General features: G+C 38.3%; 1 protein-coding gene across 7 annotated transcripts in view; it reads left to right on the forward strand.

The window, feature by feature from the left end:
• B3GNTL1 (UDP-GlcNAc:betaGal beta-1,3-N-acetylglucosaminyltransferase like 1) overlaps nucleotides 1-16,879 on the forward strand; it is a 107,063-nt gene that overhangs the window by 18,380 nt on the left and 71,804 nt on the right. For 5 of the 7 annotated variants that reach the window (XM_039562000.1, XM_039561999.1, XM_039562003.1 and 2 more), the window contains one exon: nucleotides 9,704-9,799. The exons of 1 other annotated variant lie outside the window; for it this stretch is intronic. In XM_039562000.1, the coding sequence (XP_039417934.1) occupies nucleotides 9,704-9,799 (96 nt within the window). Of the gene's footprint in view, nucleotides 1-2,654; nucleotides 2,800-9,703; nucleotides 9,800-16,879 lie in introns of those variants that run through there. One more of the 7 variants, XM_019291943.3, reaches the window with a different exon arrangement.

The following is a 16,879-nucleotide window of genomic DNA, read 5'->3' on the forward strand; positions in this document are numbered from 1 at the left end:
ATGATAAATGGAAAGTTGTTTTTGTTCTGATATCAATCAGGTAATGTAATTCTGTAGTCAGAAGCCAAAAACCAGAAAGGCAAGTTGATCCAGTATGCTTGTTTTATGGAAATTAGTGCTAAGAGCTATCATATTTCTTGCTTATATGGCTTCTATAGATGTAAACTAAGACTTTTTAAAAGAGACTCAATTCAGCTAAACAGTCTGTAGTCTTTTTAGAAAACACTTGAACTGTTTTGTTTATATTCTGTTATCCTTCAGTGCCCAACAACTTCCAGTATGAACTATTAAATGACAATCAAACAAGAAATAAAGAGGACCTGAGTAGACTGAAGGGTCTTTGTGATCTGTTCTAAGCAACACAAGCTTGTTGGTGCTATGCTCTAAATTCATGTAAATTTATGGTCCTGTTTCACTGTGGTGCTTGTGGTGGCCTGGCCTTGGCTGGCTGCTGTCACTGCTCAGAAGGACAGGGTGGTGGGAGAAAGAGAAGGTGAAAGAACTCGTGGGTCAAGATAAAGGTAATTTACTAAAAGCAAAGGAGTAGACCTTTGGTCAGTTTGGATCAGCTGCCCTTAGTGCCACCCCAAGCCCTTGCCCACCCCAGCGTCCTGGAGAGCAGGAATGTTGGAGACACAGCCTTGGTGCTGTGGGAGCAGGAGCCAGACCTGGTGTGTTACCAGCACACAGCACTGGGAGGGCTGTCGTGGGCAAAATTAACTGTATTTCCACTAGACCCAGCACATTTTCCATGTTATAGGTATAGAAAATATGTGGAATGCCTGTGTGGGGTACAACCTTCTTGGGTTCATGTTGGGTCTTACAGAATTCTTAATTCAAAGGCCTGAAGGGGAAAGGGGAACATATCCAGCTGTTTCTGGTGAGCAAATAGATCAGTTTGCTCCAGAGCCCCTCAATAGTTCTGACACAGCTTTGAGAAAAGTTGACCTGGGCACAAATCTACTGACCAGTGTCCAGGTGGACTTCTGTTCTTAAAAGAATGATCTCTCTGCTGTCCTCAGAATAATCATGCCATTCAATTTTCTGGCCTTGGAAGATGTTTGGGGATGTTTGAATGAAGTTTTGTTCTGTATTTGAAGTTCTGGCCTGGCTTCAATCAGTCTGATAAACCACAGTAGGTGGAGGGGCAAAAAAAAAAAAAAAAAAAATGCAGAAGGTTGAGAAATGCCTGTGAAGCAGTGAGCTTTTTTGGTTTGTTCCTGAAATTCTAATTTGCAGACTTGCACTTTCCACTGTTTTGCAACTTCTTCTGACCTGGATTTTTGACTTTATGTAGTCTCAATATACTTTCAGAAATTTTATTCCTTATCCTAGTCCTGCTCGTTGTTACTGGGAGTCAGATTTGAAGACCAGTGTTCCCAGTGGGCCCTGATATTGTTGGCTTCAGTCTGCTGTTGTTGTTACTGTAGATCTACAGGTAGGAAAAGTCTCCAACTTTCTCCACCAAGAGAAATCTCCCAGGTCCTAATTAATCCCTGAGGTTCTTCCTCTTTTGTGTTACTCTTAAATACAAATTGCCTTACTCTGACTTGAAGCCTGGTTACTAAACAGCAGAACCAAAGATACCAGATGCCTCTGGGATCTTCCCCACAAGTTATTCTTTAAAGAAACCTGTGTCCCCATCTCTGAAAAAGCGAGAAGCTTGCCCCAGGCTCCGGTACTGGAACACAGCTGAAGTAACAGCAGCAGCCTTTGTGTCTCATTTCCTGTATAGACTACTTAATTGTGCTTTAAAGAGCAAGTTAATTTCTATTCTCTTAAGCTGCTCTTATCTGGAACACTCCTTTTAAAAAAAGGCTTGCAGGGTGGAACTGTTCTGTCCTTGGAAATGTTCTCAGAGTGCAGGATTTTGACTCTCAAAATACAAATCACTAATACATTGTGCTTTTTATTAACAGCAGCTCTCCATGACGGCTGTCACCTTGTCCTCTGATGACTATTTGACATCATCTCTAAGTCCTGTTGGCATGAATTCTATAAATAGACACTCTCAGAAGAAACAAATTTTTGAGACTTTGTGTATTTACACTACAAATTCTTAAATTCTGCTTAAGAAATAGAAGGCTCAATGCAAATCCTGACTCTCAGCAGCTGTGAAGCTCAGGGACATTGTACTGGCTGTTGATAATGTAGTGGTTCCCATCCCTCTGGCACTGATTGCCCACGTGCCCTCACGTTACACTGTGCACAAAGGTGCCTTCAAATGGCCCCTGCTCTGCTCAGAAAAAGGAGGACTTTGTCAACAGAGAATGCGCAACTCTTCTTAAAATTTCTCACTCTAGTTTTTATCCCTAGAAGCTGCATCTATGCCATTTATCCAGAGTAAGGCAGGTGTTGCTTCTTTACCAACCACAAAACATATATGCTTTGTTGGCAGCTAATGAGTGGGAAGATTTGAGATTCTATTCCCCTTAATTCTGAAAAAGTCATGCCTTCATATCTTATTTTATATAGGCTTGTGTTCTTCTGGAGGAGATCCAACCTTGTGTACATACTAGTGTTCTATGGAACAGCATTTCTGAGTTTGGAGTAGCCCAGGAAGTTATTTCCCAAACCACACACACTGTGCAGTCTTTCACTCTGCCTCACATTTATTCTGTTATTTAATTTCAACAGAGTAGTACCCTCTGAGAACTCCCAAAGCTTTCTCTTTCAAGGAGAGAGAGGAATGCCAGAGAGATCTGTTCCCTGGGTGTCTTGTTGCTGGATGCTTCCAGAAGGCCCTGCTCTGGGCATGCTGAAGGAAAATCACTGGATCTGAGAACAATCTTGGAGACTGTGAGTAACATTAAAGAGCTTATAACATAGCTAAACTTTTCCTCACGGTCTCCCACCTCAGTGAGAAAACAACAGAGTCAGAATGTGGGCAATAGAAATATTATTTCCTCTTGTTTTCACTGGCTCAACAGGAGGTGAATCAGTACCAGTGTCACAGTGGATACCTTTGTATTTGTTGTGAAATTACTATCCTCTGTCTCAAACAGGTAGGATACCTGGGCATGTGAGAGAACATGAATATACCATTTGCATTTCTTCAATGAGCAATTCTCACTATTTTGCATCTCTAAAGCAGATTTTTGGCATATTCTGTAGCTTGGATTTAGCTCAAGAGCAGCAGTGCCTAAAGCCATTTTTATCTATTGCATTATCTGCCTGTGTTAACCAACTGCCTGAATTCTGCATATCTTTGATGGTTAATGTGACTCTGAGATAGTTGATTGGATCGAGTGAACTTGAACAATGCCTGGGCTGGTGGCTCACAGACCTGTTCACCTGCCCTGGGAGAGCTGAAACAAAAGTTGCACAATCGGCCAATGGATTGGAGAAATCCACAGATGAATCAGAGCTGAGCTGCTCCTTTCTTTAAGAGACATTGGCTGCTTCCCTCCCACCCCTCCTGAACTTCACAAATTAACTACATTTAGAAGTTAAGGGGTGGTTTTGTTTTTTTTCTTTTTGGTCTGGAAACTTTTTTTTTTTTTTTTTTGGAAATTCATAATCTAATAGATAATTTTTTTTTCTCATCTCACTGTACCCTGTGCTGTTCTGCTTGTCGGGACATGTCACACCTTTTTGCCACGTGCTAAAAAGACTGTTTTTTCCTCCCTCCCTTACAGAGAACACTAGCTTGAATGATATCATTATTTTCTTGTGGCTAAAATGATCGGATCCAGCTGATTCTGTAATTTTGTGGTGTGGAAAGACTGTGAGTCTAAGTGAGGTTTTATTAAACTGCCATAAAGCGTAACTACATAATGCTGAATATTACCTCTCTGTCCTCCATTTAAATTCCATTCTGTACCTCTATTTCATTTTCATCCTTCCTGTGCGCAACGAGGTTGTTGGTGATCTTCTCTCATTCTGTGTCTTTAATTCTGAAGTCCAGGTTTTACTACCTCCCCTTAAAAGCTTTGTCCTCTGGTTGTGGCATATAGCTTAGCAGATTTTCCTTTGATAAGTGCTTTTATTTTGGACGTGAAGTTGATTAAAGTCTTCTTTGTGTAGAACTTAAATAATCTTTTTTTTCTCCCCAGTTAATTTGCACAGCTCTCCCTCTGACTCCCTTACTCAGCACGTTTGAGACAGATCAGAGTGTGCTGCCCAGGCCTGTCTCAGCAAGCACTGCCTGTAGAGGTTAGCTTTCATACAAGAATTAATTCCTACAACAGCTATTGAAGAGACATTAATTGAGTACTGTCATGTCTTGAATGACAAATCAAATTGGTTTGCATAAACCTGTTAGCAGGAATTTGTTCCACTAAAGGGGCTGAGTAGATCTGAAGAGGCTCTGGTCTGTCTTTGGTATAGACAGAAGGGAAAATGAGATTATATTCCATGCAGTTGTTGATTGTTCAACATCAGTTGATTTTTGATGTGGGGAAAAAAACATGTCCAGAGAAATATTTTCATGAACTAGTCTTAACTCTTCTGGTCAGCAGTATTTTTTTTATAGTCAGTTTCCTTTTACTGTTATCAAACGACAGAGTCTTTTACATTCTTCTCCAGCGTGTGGAAGATGTAACGCTGAATTAGGGCTATCCAATAAAGATACTTATAAAAACATTTTTAGTTTTCACTTCAGGAAATTGTCATTAGAGGCTTTAAAAAGTCATTTATAATATTTCAATAATCTTCTCTTGGTATGGAGGGCAGAAACTGAAGCAGCAGTTGTGTGAAGGTTTTGTTCTGAAGTGGTGACAGTGGAGAATGTTTAGAGGAAAAAATACGATTCCTTTTCTTTTTTTGCACTGAGGAACATGGAAATTCTTTCTTTGACATTGTGAGAGTATTATTCTTATATTTTCAGTAACTGGGCCTTTCCATGTATATCATCCAGATCTGCTGGAATTCAGCTGTGTCTTTGCTTTTTATTAGGCAGCTTCCTTACAGATTTTTTTTAATTTGGAATTTCTGAAAAAAACCGCAGAGCATTTTCAAAGTCACGATGTCAGTCTGAGTCTGTTCTACATTTAACCAAATAGCCCAAATGGGAAACAGCCAAACTTACACGACTTTGTAATTAAATTTGTGTTTAAAATGGCCTCCACATGCCCATAACCCCATCAAACAATTGTGATTACTGGAGTTTGATATTCATGAAAGTCTGATTGTAATGTATTTCATTCATGTAAACATATTTCATTTTTAAAACTGTGTCTGAAGCATAAAATGTTTGAAAATCAAGATTCCCTCCTCCTGCTGTTCAGACATTTTGCTGAGGTGGTAACTATTACAATCCAATCAGACTTTGTGGAGCTACAGGCAAAAGAAATTGGTACCTCTTCAGTGATATTTACTTGAAGATTTTCCCAAAATGTCGTGTTCAAACTTCATGAATTCATATGTGTGACAACATCTTTTTAAATGTTCCTGTGTTGTGATGCTCACCTGGGCTCATTCTGATTACACCACCTTGACTTCTTGTTTTTCATATAAATTCACTAAAGAAAATTCAGGCTTCCTTGGTTTTTAATTACTCTCTTTTTATGTGCTGCAAATAAACAGTAACATCCTTTTGTGGACTTTGGACTTGAACTAGTGTCAAGTAGAATGTTCAACAGGTGTTCTATAAATACGGATTGCTCCAAGATAAGAACATCTGTGGAAATGGATATTCATCTGACCTAAAGGCTTCTTTGGGGAGTCAGCACTATCAACATATTTTATAACTTTTAAAACATGCCTTAAATACACTAGGGTGTGTTTTGTATATTTACACCTAATGCAAATTACCTCACAGGTGTCATGTTTTGAAGAACAGTTTCCTCCCTTGGAAATGATTGGGAGAGGAAACACATTTTACTACCTTCTTCCTGCAGTATATAATTTTGGAAAGATTTTAACCACATAAAAATATTTCTTTAGTTTCTTTTTCCTTAGTTTATTTTTCCTTTTTGATTGCATTAAATGATGATCATGAAATCTTTCTTAAAGGAAATTACTGCATCGAAATTACTACAATAAAAGTAATTGAAGTAGGGTTTGGAGACAGCAGAGGTGACATCTACCTTTCCTTAACACAAAAGATGTGGTCTTGATTAACTAAAGCTGTTCCTAAACATTCAGGATAAGGTAAATAACCCTTATTAGCTTTTAAATTTAGGATTTTTCCATCTGTGGGCTCTCATAAAGAGGCATATTTGGGAAAAAGGTGTCGTGCCCTAAAGATAATCCTCCCTATTCTGCTTGTTATTTGGATAGTCTTTCTTTTCACAGAACACTATCTAGGATCAGATGTTATGATCTTTCTGATTAAAGCTTCACTAGGTACTTAATTACATTCTCTTCAAGGAGGTTTCCATCATTCTGTCATATTTCTAAAATGAAACAGAACACTGCACGTTCTTCCTCAGAGTGCAGAATAAAGTTCTCTACTTTATATAACCTTTGAAAGTTGCATTTTTTTTGTACAGAAAAGCTGTGGAGTTTTTCATGCTAAAATGTGTATTTTTCTAATACCTATTTCAATAACAAAGTTTCTTAAAAGATGATACATTATAAGAAGAACTCCTGTGTATGTTTGCACATCCAGTGCCTACTGCCTTGTGGAGAGTTTGTGCTTTTGCCTGTCTTTGTTCATTTCCTCTTTTTTTAAAAACAAGGATGGAAAATATTGGGATAAAATTGAAGACCAATTATTTTTTCATCCTCATTTCCTCTTTAGTACAAGGGGTGGGTTCTGACCCATAGGCTGCCTCTTGAATAAGGAAGATTGTTTGTGGTAAAGGAAGTTGTAGTGATTAAAAAACTCAAAAACACCACATCTGCAGAAAGTGTATTGGTTTTAATTATTGCCAACTCATTTAAACTTTTTCCTCTCACCCGCTTCCTTTTCCATTTAAATGTGCAAGGGAAAATGTAAAACCTAAAGTGATGAAAATAAGAAACACCTCTACCTGAATATTGCGTTTCAAAACCACGAGTGAAAAGCTGGAGCAAGTTCTGGCATGTCAGTGCCTGGGTGTAGAGTCCTGGCGTTTGCACATGACGGACATGGGACTGAAATACTCCTGTGTTTCAGTGGAGCAGTTTTGTACCTCACAGGACAGTGACTATAGGTGACTCTAAGCAGAATTTGGTAATTATGCAGTAATCCTGCCTAGGTCCTCTGAACGTGAGCATAACTCTGAATTTACTGAATGTGCTCGTTGGATTTTTATTTCACATATTGTGGCTAGCCCAGGGTACTGTGACCTGGAGAACCTCACTGTTATTTGTATTATTGATATTTGTATTATTGTTATTTGTACTATTTTAGTTGTATCATGATCATATTGTACTGGCTTTATAGCTCTCCCAACTCCTGAAAGTGTTTTCAATGCAGTGGCAATAAAGTGCATATCCACGACATTTATTCTGATAATCTTGTTTAGATACAATTCATTAACCCCACTCCTAGTTGTGTGGAGTGGATTTTAGAGAAGAGAGATTCAGGTGCCTAAATAGTGATGTGTGATCCAGAAAAGAGCTGTCAGGATCCAGTTTAATAGCACTTCTTCTGTCTGCCTTCACCTCTCCTTGTGTGTGTACAGATAATTCATCAAACCTGTTCAGTTTTCCCTTCAAGTGTGAGGAGTTGAGATTTGAACCAGTTGTTCTTTGGACTTCAGGGAATTACAGTCCTTTAGCTGAGCACCTGGATTCAACATTCACTTTAGTTTGCTGAAATTATCAACAGCATTTATGAAATTATCAGTCTGGTCAGAAATCAATATAAAACTGTGAAACTCTGTCCTCTGCTTCTAATTTAAATTTCAAGCTGCCTGGAAAGAGATGACTTCACTTACTACTTGGCTGTAATTGAAAACCAGGTTTTCAGAAAAACAAATTTGAAATTCTCCTTTTTAATCTCTCACCTTTTGAAAGCTTTTTGTATTCTGTATCTGTTCAGCTTCACTGTGACTCTTAAAATAAAGAAACTAAATTTCCATCTTGTGTTCTCATAGAATATCTTGAGAGATAAAGTAAAGGTAATTTTTCCCTTTTACCTTTTATACAGAATTTTGTAAAGTGTCTTTGTAAGTTAGAAAAACCTAGGGATATGCAAGAGGATGCTAATGAGGGCTTGATATATGAATACTAGAAAGAGTTCTATTTTTAAACAAAAATCATCCTTGCAGCACAGGGTAGATGTACATCTGACACAACCTTTGTCAGGTTTTTATCTCTGTGGTGTGCCCCCATTAAAAACATCTCTATGAACTCTTCTAACTGATATTCAGTTTAAAAGAATTTGAGATTAACTTTCTGAAAATATCTTAGTATTACTTAGCTGTAATATGAGGGCTCAGTTAGGATGAGGATTGAAGTTTTCCACAGTAATTTGTTGTTGTCATTGAGGAGACATTTTCTAGTTCAGAGACATTCTGGTTTATTCTTCTGGGATAAGCAAATAACATTTTCTTTTTTTTTCGTGCTTGTTATTTTGGTTATATTTAATCATACTCTACATGGTGATGTTTCATTGCCAGCAGTCCCCCAGCAATATCTTCTCGTGGTGGTTTGGTTCCCACATCAAAAGTATTCATAACTGCACATGCAGAACCCTGGCCTGACTCCTCACATCTCTCTGGGGTTTAAAGCTCTGTAAACATAGATACCTGGAAGATTTATGAATGCTTAGGGAAAATAAACCAAGGAAATTTCCCACCTGTTCTTGAACAGAACTTGATTATTGGAAATTTGTGTTCAGAAGCACTAAAACACTGTGGTGTTAGTTCTCAGTGGACAAACACATCCTCAATAGGAAGCGCCATCAAACTCAGGAAGAGAAATGGAGAGTTACAGTATGATGGGAGTGCAGTAGTTGGTATAAATCAGTATCAGCTTACTTTGCATGAATAATTAAGTCCTGTGGTACCCTGAAGGTTTCGTGTAGACTTCAGACTTTGAGAGGAGCAAACAGCAGAGTTCTGTCCAGTCACACTCCTGGGTTCTCCTCAGCTTTTTCCTTTTCTAATCAGAGATTTGTAAACAGTTTAGTGTTTCTATGAAACTTCATTAATATGTGTCTGTGCAGATACAGGTAACATGTAATCCTGTAATATGCTCTGATACATATTGGAAGCTATTTCTGAACACCTACTGGCATAACAATACTAAAATTCATATTTAACCCGTACAGAACAGTATTGGATAAGGAGCTGTTGCTCAAGTGGTGCTTCAGTGACCAAATCCAAATGAGGTGTCTACATTGTTCTGCCATGAACAAGACAAATCAGAATACGTGGGGGATTGTCCTTATTTTGTATTAACTAAAGTAATGGGGCATATTATAGGTTATGGTGCTGTCAGTAGGATTGTCTGGTGTCAGTTTCCAAGTTCCAATTTTTATTTGCTGAACTAACTTTTGGTTGAAATTTTGCATTTTAGATGTCTGCTTATGGAAAACTTCCTTTGAAAATTTCAACCAAAGTGGTTCAAATAGTCCCAAGAATGAGGTTATTGGAAAGATACTCCTCAGTGTTTTCTAGAGACCTTTAAAGTCTGTAACTATTTAATATTTGAGCAGAGCAATTGTGCCATATTATCTTATGAACATAGAAAGGGGCTAGTAAGGAGTGCATAGATAATCTTAATTCTTGGAGTTGCCATGTTTTGAATGTTTATTTCATGACACTGTTTTGTTGCCACGTGGGTGTACAGCAGTTTAACCTAGGGGATTTATCTCATTTGGCTTTAGATTGTCGGTTGCCAAGTCAGAAGAGAGCCACTGGACTCTACTGAACGATACACTCGCTGGATCAATAACCTAACCCAGGAACAACTTCTTACACAGGTATTTTGCTTTCAGCTGTGTCTGAAATTACAGCAGGAAAATAGAGCAAGAGGTTTCTTTGGATGGATTTTTTTCAGTCATAAGCAATACTTGATAGTTTATTAAGGTTATCAGATTCTCATATTTAAACAGAGCTTGTTGAAGAGAAGCCAAGGTTATCGTGTGGGTGATCATTACAGAATGACGACTTCACACTGAGTGAGGATGAAGCTTTCAGGTTTGGAGTGAGCCTTCCATGTCTCACTGCTGCCTGTGGTTAACTACATATGCTTTCATGTTCTAAAATTAGGGTTTTCTTTTCAAAAAGTGTATTTATATACAAAAGGGGGGAAACAAAATATCTTTCTTGAGAATGATTCTTCTCCCACCCAAAGTAGTGACCACTCCTGTATCTGTTTAAGTGTTCCTTAGGATCACTTTAAACCAGCAGTTCTTCAGGCATTAAACATTGGGCTCATGATATGTGTTTGTATGTGAGATGTGTCTTGTGCAACTGAAGATGACGGTTTTGGCATAAGGAACAGTTGTTTCATTAGGCAGGAGGCCAGTGCTGAACTAAAACAGAGACTAAAAGAGACTTTGGCAAAAACAAGTTAAGCTGTGGAAGAATTCAATCCAGCTTGTGGAGGAATGTTGTACAGAATATAAGAAATCTAATGGATGGTTAGCAGAAAACATCCCAGCAGGCTTTTAGATCCAAGTATTTGGGCTTGGGTTTTGGGATGCTATGTTAGGAAGACATTTGGTTTTCATTTCCCTGGATTTAAGTGGTTGAAAAGATTAACATATCCTTATTTGTTAGGCTTCATTATAAACTGTGTTGTGTTCCCTGTTACCTTAACTCCAAAAACCTCCTCGCAGGCCCTGATATGGTCATTGTAACACAAGGAGTAATCCACAGACCTTGTTTTAAAATCACCAGTGGTATTACAGGTCCCTGTAATTCACCAAGGGAAAGTAATTACAGGAAAAGTTACCCATGGAATATTTGGATTTCCCTGTGAGTGTGGCATTAGGAAAAAATACAGATTTAAATGGGTGTGTTTATCTGATGACAGCATCTGGATCACTGGGTTGGTGAAGAGAAGGAAAAACTTGAGGATGTAAAAGCTTGTCCTACACAATCTGAAGTATTTTATCTAAATGGCCACTGGATCTTCGATGAATCAAGTGGAAAATAAAGCAAATATCCTGATTTTGAGATTATGCAAAAAACCCCCCTTCGTTTTAAATAAGATGGGAATCTATGTGTTCTGGAAGAGATGATTTAATATAGTGTTTCTGACAGTAGGATGCAAATCTGATGACCTGGGAAGTCCCTTGCAATCTTATGTGCTACAAATACCTGTTAAAGCCTTAATAAATGCATTATTTTTACATATAATTTAGAGTCACACATTTTAGAGGTAGATTAACAATTTTGGATAATACATTGAGTTTGGAACTAGCAGAACTCGTGGTACTTACCCATGAGTTTATTAACAAGATGAGATTTATAGATTCACACTATTTATGTGTTCCTCATTATTTTTTAGTTTATTTTGTTCTCCACCAAGCTTAATGCAGAAACAGAAGGTCCTCAAGGACAGTAGATTGCTGAGAATTCTGTGAAAGTCTGAAGTTTTGGGGAAATTGTGCTTGCACCAGCTGCAACTCGTATGTTGTTAAGCACCACAGAATCCCCTTGGAGGGAGATTTTAGGTGCCCAATCATCAGACGAGCTTTAGCTGTGACTCCAGCCTGGGGCAGCTTGGCTTTTCCAGCTTTGGAGCTAAAATTCTACTTGGTTTCCAGAGCATGTGAGCACATGGCACTTCTCCTGCTTTGGTATCCGTTCTTCTGATTAGAAATTCAGGTAGAGGGATAATTATTTTGCTTTTTCTTACTTTAAAAAGTATGGGGCGGAGGAGGAATTGGGAGTAAAAGCTGTACTGTAATAATCAGGGTATGAATCAATTATCTAAGGTTAGGCCTGATTTGTCCCAGTCATCTACCCTGATACATCATATGCTTTATTTTGGGTGTATTTTTTAAACTATTTTCACTGCATAAACCCCAAAAAACTATAATGATGGACCTGTGCTAATGGATTTGTAGAATCTCTGGGAGGAAAAGTCCTTCAGGGAATTCAGGAAAATTTGCTTTAATTTACAGCACATTAATCTGCAGCAGATTCCTGTAGTGAAAGCATGTTCAGCTTTTTTTTAGCTGTCTCTGTACTCAGTGCCCAGCTCTTTCCAGTCACTTCTGCTGCGTTTCTACACCATGCACATGCAGATTATTTGTGCTGGAAATTGGGAAACCAAGTGATCAATTGAAAAAGGAAAAAGAGCCAACTGTCAAGACCATGTCATCCCCTATCATAAGGTTTATGTTATTGATCAAATAATATCCTGTGGCACTGGATTGCTCTCCTGGGCAGTGCCCAAAGGCAGGTTTGGGAGTGGAGGTTGGTTGCAGATGTTTTGGGAGGTGCCTTCAGACACCTCTGTGCTGGATGCTGGGTTTAAACTGCTTGAGTCAATAGCAGCTTTTTGGATCAAATGTCCATCCCCAGTCCTCATGCTGAGAAGATCATTCAATACAAAATGCTGCCAGCATTTTAACTTTTCCCTTAGCCCTGGCCTCTTGATGCTTACTCATCCGTTAAATGTTTCTCTAAACAATTATACTGTAACATTCCAAAGATACTTTATGGTATGCGTGAAATTTCAGAATATACACCCCAGAGAGTGTGGTGGGAGTGAGAGAGTACAAAGAGAGCATGATGATGAAAAAACCTACTTTAAAAAAGATCAATATTTGCTTCTTCAGTGTTATCTTCTGTATAAATGACAGGTGATTAAACCCCACTTTTGTGGGTATACTGATATAAACCTTAAATATATGTGTTCTGGAAGACTTGCTCTTTCTGGCCAAGAGTAAAAAACAAATAAAAATGGACAATTGTAACTGTTCAGTAAGTGCAGATTGCACTGACAGGTACATGAAGAAAATCAGCAAACAAATTAAGAGAACTGACTGCTTTGATGTTGAAGTAAGTGGAAAAAAATGTAGATTAAAACTAATCCGAGGGGATATCCGAGTCCAAATTGTGCTTGTAAATGTGATTGAGGTTTGATCATGCAGCCCTTCTTTTACACTGGAAATGTTTACTGGGCTGTGTAAATGAAAAGATCTGAATGGTTTTAAGGCTGGATTAATTGCACAAATATTTATACAAGTCATTTTTAAGGGCTGTTGCTGACTGTAAGTAAAAGCTGAGTTCCTGTCCACATCTGTTAAATCACTGCTTTAGGTTAGTTTAGTCTCTCAGCCTGTTAAGTATTCTGTTCAGCCTGAAGCACAGTTCCATCTACCGTTTTTTCCTCCTCGAAGACAAGACATTTCCATGCCTTCACGTGGTTGTTCACTTAGGAAGCAGGCAGCAAACTCAGAGTGACTCGTGAGGAGACTCCTGCCAAAAGGAAGGGCCTGTGGATGATAAGGCTGGATTGTCCTAATGTAGATAAAGAGCTGTCTGAAGAAGCCCCAGTGATTCTGGATGACTGTGTCTGTATGACTTCCTGATACACGCTGGACTTTGCAGGTTATCTTGGAGCTGTTGGTGTTGGATAAATCTGGAAATTGTCACAGGTGATTTGTAGCTCTTAGCAATAATCTCTGCCAACCACCTGACAGAAGAGCAATAATTAACATTTTTCATAGCACACACTCTGTGCTCTAATAGGCGCCTGTTACATTTCACTGACATCTTTAGAAGTTGTGCTTTTCTACTTACTAAGTCTTCCTGTATTAGAGTTTAATTAATATTTGATAAAGATTCATGCTACAAATCAGCATTTACTACAGATGCTCAGTTTGGAAATAGATCCAGCATTGTGGTGGAGTCAGAGCATGTAGCTTGTTTTTAAGGCAAGAAGGACCTGACAGCATGGCTGGACCTTTTCCATAAATTCAGTGCACTAAATATTGCATTATCATCATGTATCTCAACAGGGAACTTCTTAGTGGTCAAAAGCTGGTAGGAGTAGATTGCAAGCAGGATGAATTTTCCAGGTGGGCCACAGATTGAATATCTCTGGCTTAGAGCAGCTGTTTTGTCTACCTGCAGACAGAAAATTCTGCGTTATTAGTGCTTGGGTTGGCTGTCCGTATGTCACAACTGAAATAATAATCAAGGCAGCAATCTGAAAGGGGATGTATGCAATGCCTGCTCTCTGGTTATGTTAGTAAAGGCAAAAACTGGCCAGAGGGAGAGGCTTTCTTACTTAAGAATGAATAAAACATGAAAAGGCTGATTGAAATCCCCTCCAGCCTCTCCCTCCCTCCCCCCTATCTTTGCCACTATTAATGGCTCACTTGTGTTTGTTGTCTTTCAATAAAAAGATACTCAACACTTTCTTGGGATTTTTTTGATCTCCATTTCCTCTTCCTTGACCCATGTTATCTAAAAATGTGGCATTAATAGTGAGGTCCTGATGCTTTTCTACTGAGTGAAGAAGCCACAGTAACTGGTTATTACAGCAGATCCTAGCAGTTTGTATGGGATTGAGCCTGTACCGTATAAGAAAAAACAACTGGCTGCTTCCTTTTGTGGTTGGTTGATCCTTGTTCTCCTCTGGAGGAGAATGAACCAAAGTTTCACAAGCTTGACAGTGTTTATATTTACATGTGAAAATACATGTCAAAGGGTTCATGGAATTCTAGAAAGTTTAATGAGAAGTGGCTTAGCCACATCTGTGAGCTCAAAGCACAATTAGAACTTCCCAGTGAGGCTTTATGAAAAGGCAGCTCAGGGTCACATATTTTGAACTTAGAAACAGGTTTGCTGGAATTCTGAAATGTATGCAGCTTGTGCTTTGTGTGTGTGCAGTTTTGCATGAGTTTAAAGGTGTCCCATAGGGGAAGGAGTGTTAAATTTTTCCTCTTCATATCTTGTTGGATAATTTGCATGATTAAACAAGGCTGGAATGTGGCTCATAATACATGGTAATGTTTAAATGGAACAGAAATATTGTAATATAGTATAAAAGGGACTTGTGATTACAATAAGTTTGACTTTATTCCAAAATGTTCTTGATGAATGCAGCATTACAGCATGACAGATTCTTGTATGGCAGAAAAAGCCTGATATGATTTTGATGGACATAGAAATGAAACTGGTAGAAACCAGCTATTTCTGATGTGAGCTATGATTTGTTCCAGCTGATGGTATTTTCTTGTATTTTTAGTAATTAATCATACCCATAAGGAATGCAACAGATTTGCATCCTAAACACCCTTTTTTTTTGAGACATTTGACATAGGAGATGGACAGGTAATGCCAAGTGTAAAGGAAATCTGTCAAGGATTAAATTTTCAGAAATGCATAATTGGCTTTCCAAGTTATTATTGCCATTTATGCCTCCTCAATACTCTTGAAAATTACTTTGAAAAATAGGGCAAGATGTTAAAATAAATTGAAGACTCAGTTGTTAATGCAGAGCTGCAGTTGAGGACATGGATGGAACCAGCTAGTAACTTCCAGTTTCTGAGTGCTCCACTTAACTCTTGTTTGATCTTCCATATTTATCCTGCTGATGTGCTTGTGCTGACTTCCAAATAAACAGCCCTTAAGCTTCGCTTTAGGCTTTTATATATTGACTTTTATAGCTTCAGGAACTGTACTTTTGCCTCTTTTTGAGGGACAAAATCCAGTCTTTATTTTAAAATAATAGACAGGATATTGAAGTAGCCCTTTTTGTTTTTCCTTTCAAAACAAAAAGCCCACTCCAAATACACATTTCCAACTCAGTGAAGTTTATTTTTCAGTTGGTTGTCCGTATGTGAGAGCACAGAGCTGATACACCCTTCGCTTCTGTAATTTGCTTTCTTTGAATTTGAAGATCAGAGTGCTGATTCCACGAAAGGGGGGAAATATTTTTACTGTGGCTTCTAGTGCAATAAAAATTATGGATTTCAAACATTTTATCTGCAATGCAGCTCCCTCTTGTAGCCTTATACATAGGAAAAACATTTCTTTGTCTTTTGCAACTGGGCTCTGAACAGTTTTTCACTGTTTTAAAAATTGTGTATAAGCATGAGTTAAGCACATTCTATTTGATCTGTCACACTCAAGATTTTGTTCCTTAATAGTTTTTTATACTGACTTCGCTGTGCCAAGTTTGACATTTGTCTCTACAGTAGTTGTTGCCTTTCTGATTTTTTAACTACTTAAGGAAGCAGAGTTTTAAAATATTTACATCCACCATATCCTCTCATAAGTATTAACAATATATATTATACTGTTATGTTTGAATTTATAGTTTTCCTTTCTGTGTTGTAAAAAAGCCAGATTCATTGTCCAATCCGACAGCTTTGGAGTATAAGAATCCAGATTTAATGAGTAATTCAGTTTTTATGTAATTTTTTTTTTTCTTAGTACACGTGTGACAAACTGGGACAGGGGATTTTTATTCTGTTTTTACAGTCTTGGCAAAGCAGACTGTGATTAGAAGTTCTTGAGCTGAAGTTGTGCACATAAAAAAATGACAGTGAGCTTTTCAGTGCATGTGTCTGTGAACAGCGGGTCCTTTTTCATAGAGAATGGATATTTGTCTGTTCACTTATGGCAATTTCATCATCTTAGAGGTGAGTAGCACATCCACTGATGCCTTAAAGAGCCTTGAAATGAAACAACACACTTTGGAGATTATATTAGTGTAGGAGGTGATATAAAGGCTGGTCTTTATTGGAGGCCTTCAAGGAGCAGATATGGAAAATGCCCACCCCTGCACGGGGTGAATGCAGTTTTATGAGCTTAGCAAATTAGCACAACTGGCAAAAATCCCCAATTAAAGACCAAAGTGGTGAGATAATTCCTCCTCAGTTCAACCCTTTTATGAATCCTCCCCACTCTAGATAGGAGCTGAACTCTGTTTATGAAAGTGTGTCTCCAAGAGCTGATTTCAACCTCGGCTCCCAGAGAGCTGAGATGGGATAGGGGCCTTGGACCCTCAGCTTGGAGCCTCTGGAATGTGTTTTGTCTTTTTGCCTATCAAGGTAGGGAAAAGTACTGGGGCTAGCTATGAATGCAAT

The sequence above is a fragment of the Corvus cornix genome, chromosome 18, assembly GCF_000738735.6.
Source record: "Corvus cornix cornix isolate S_Up_H32 chromosome 18, ASM73873v5, whole genome shotgun sequence".
Lineage (NCBI taxonomy): Eukaryota > Metazoa > Chordata > Aves > Passeriformes > Corvidae > Corvus > Corvus cornix.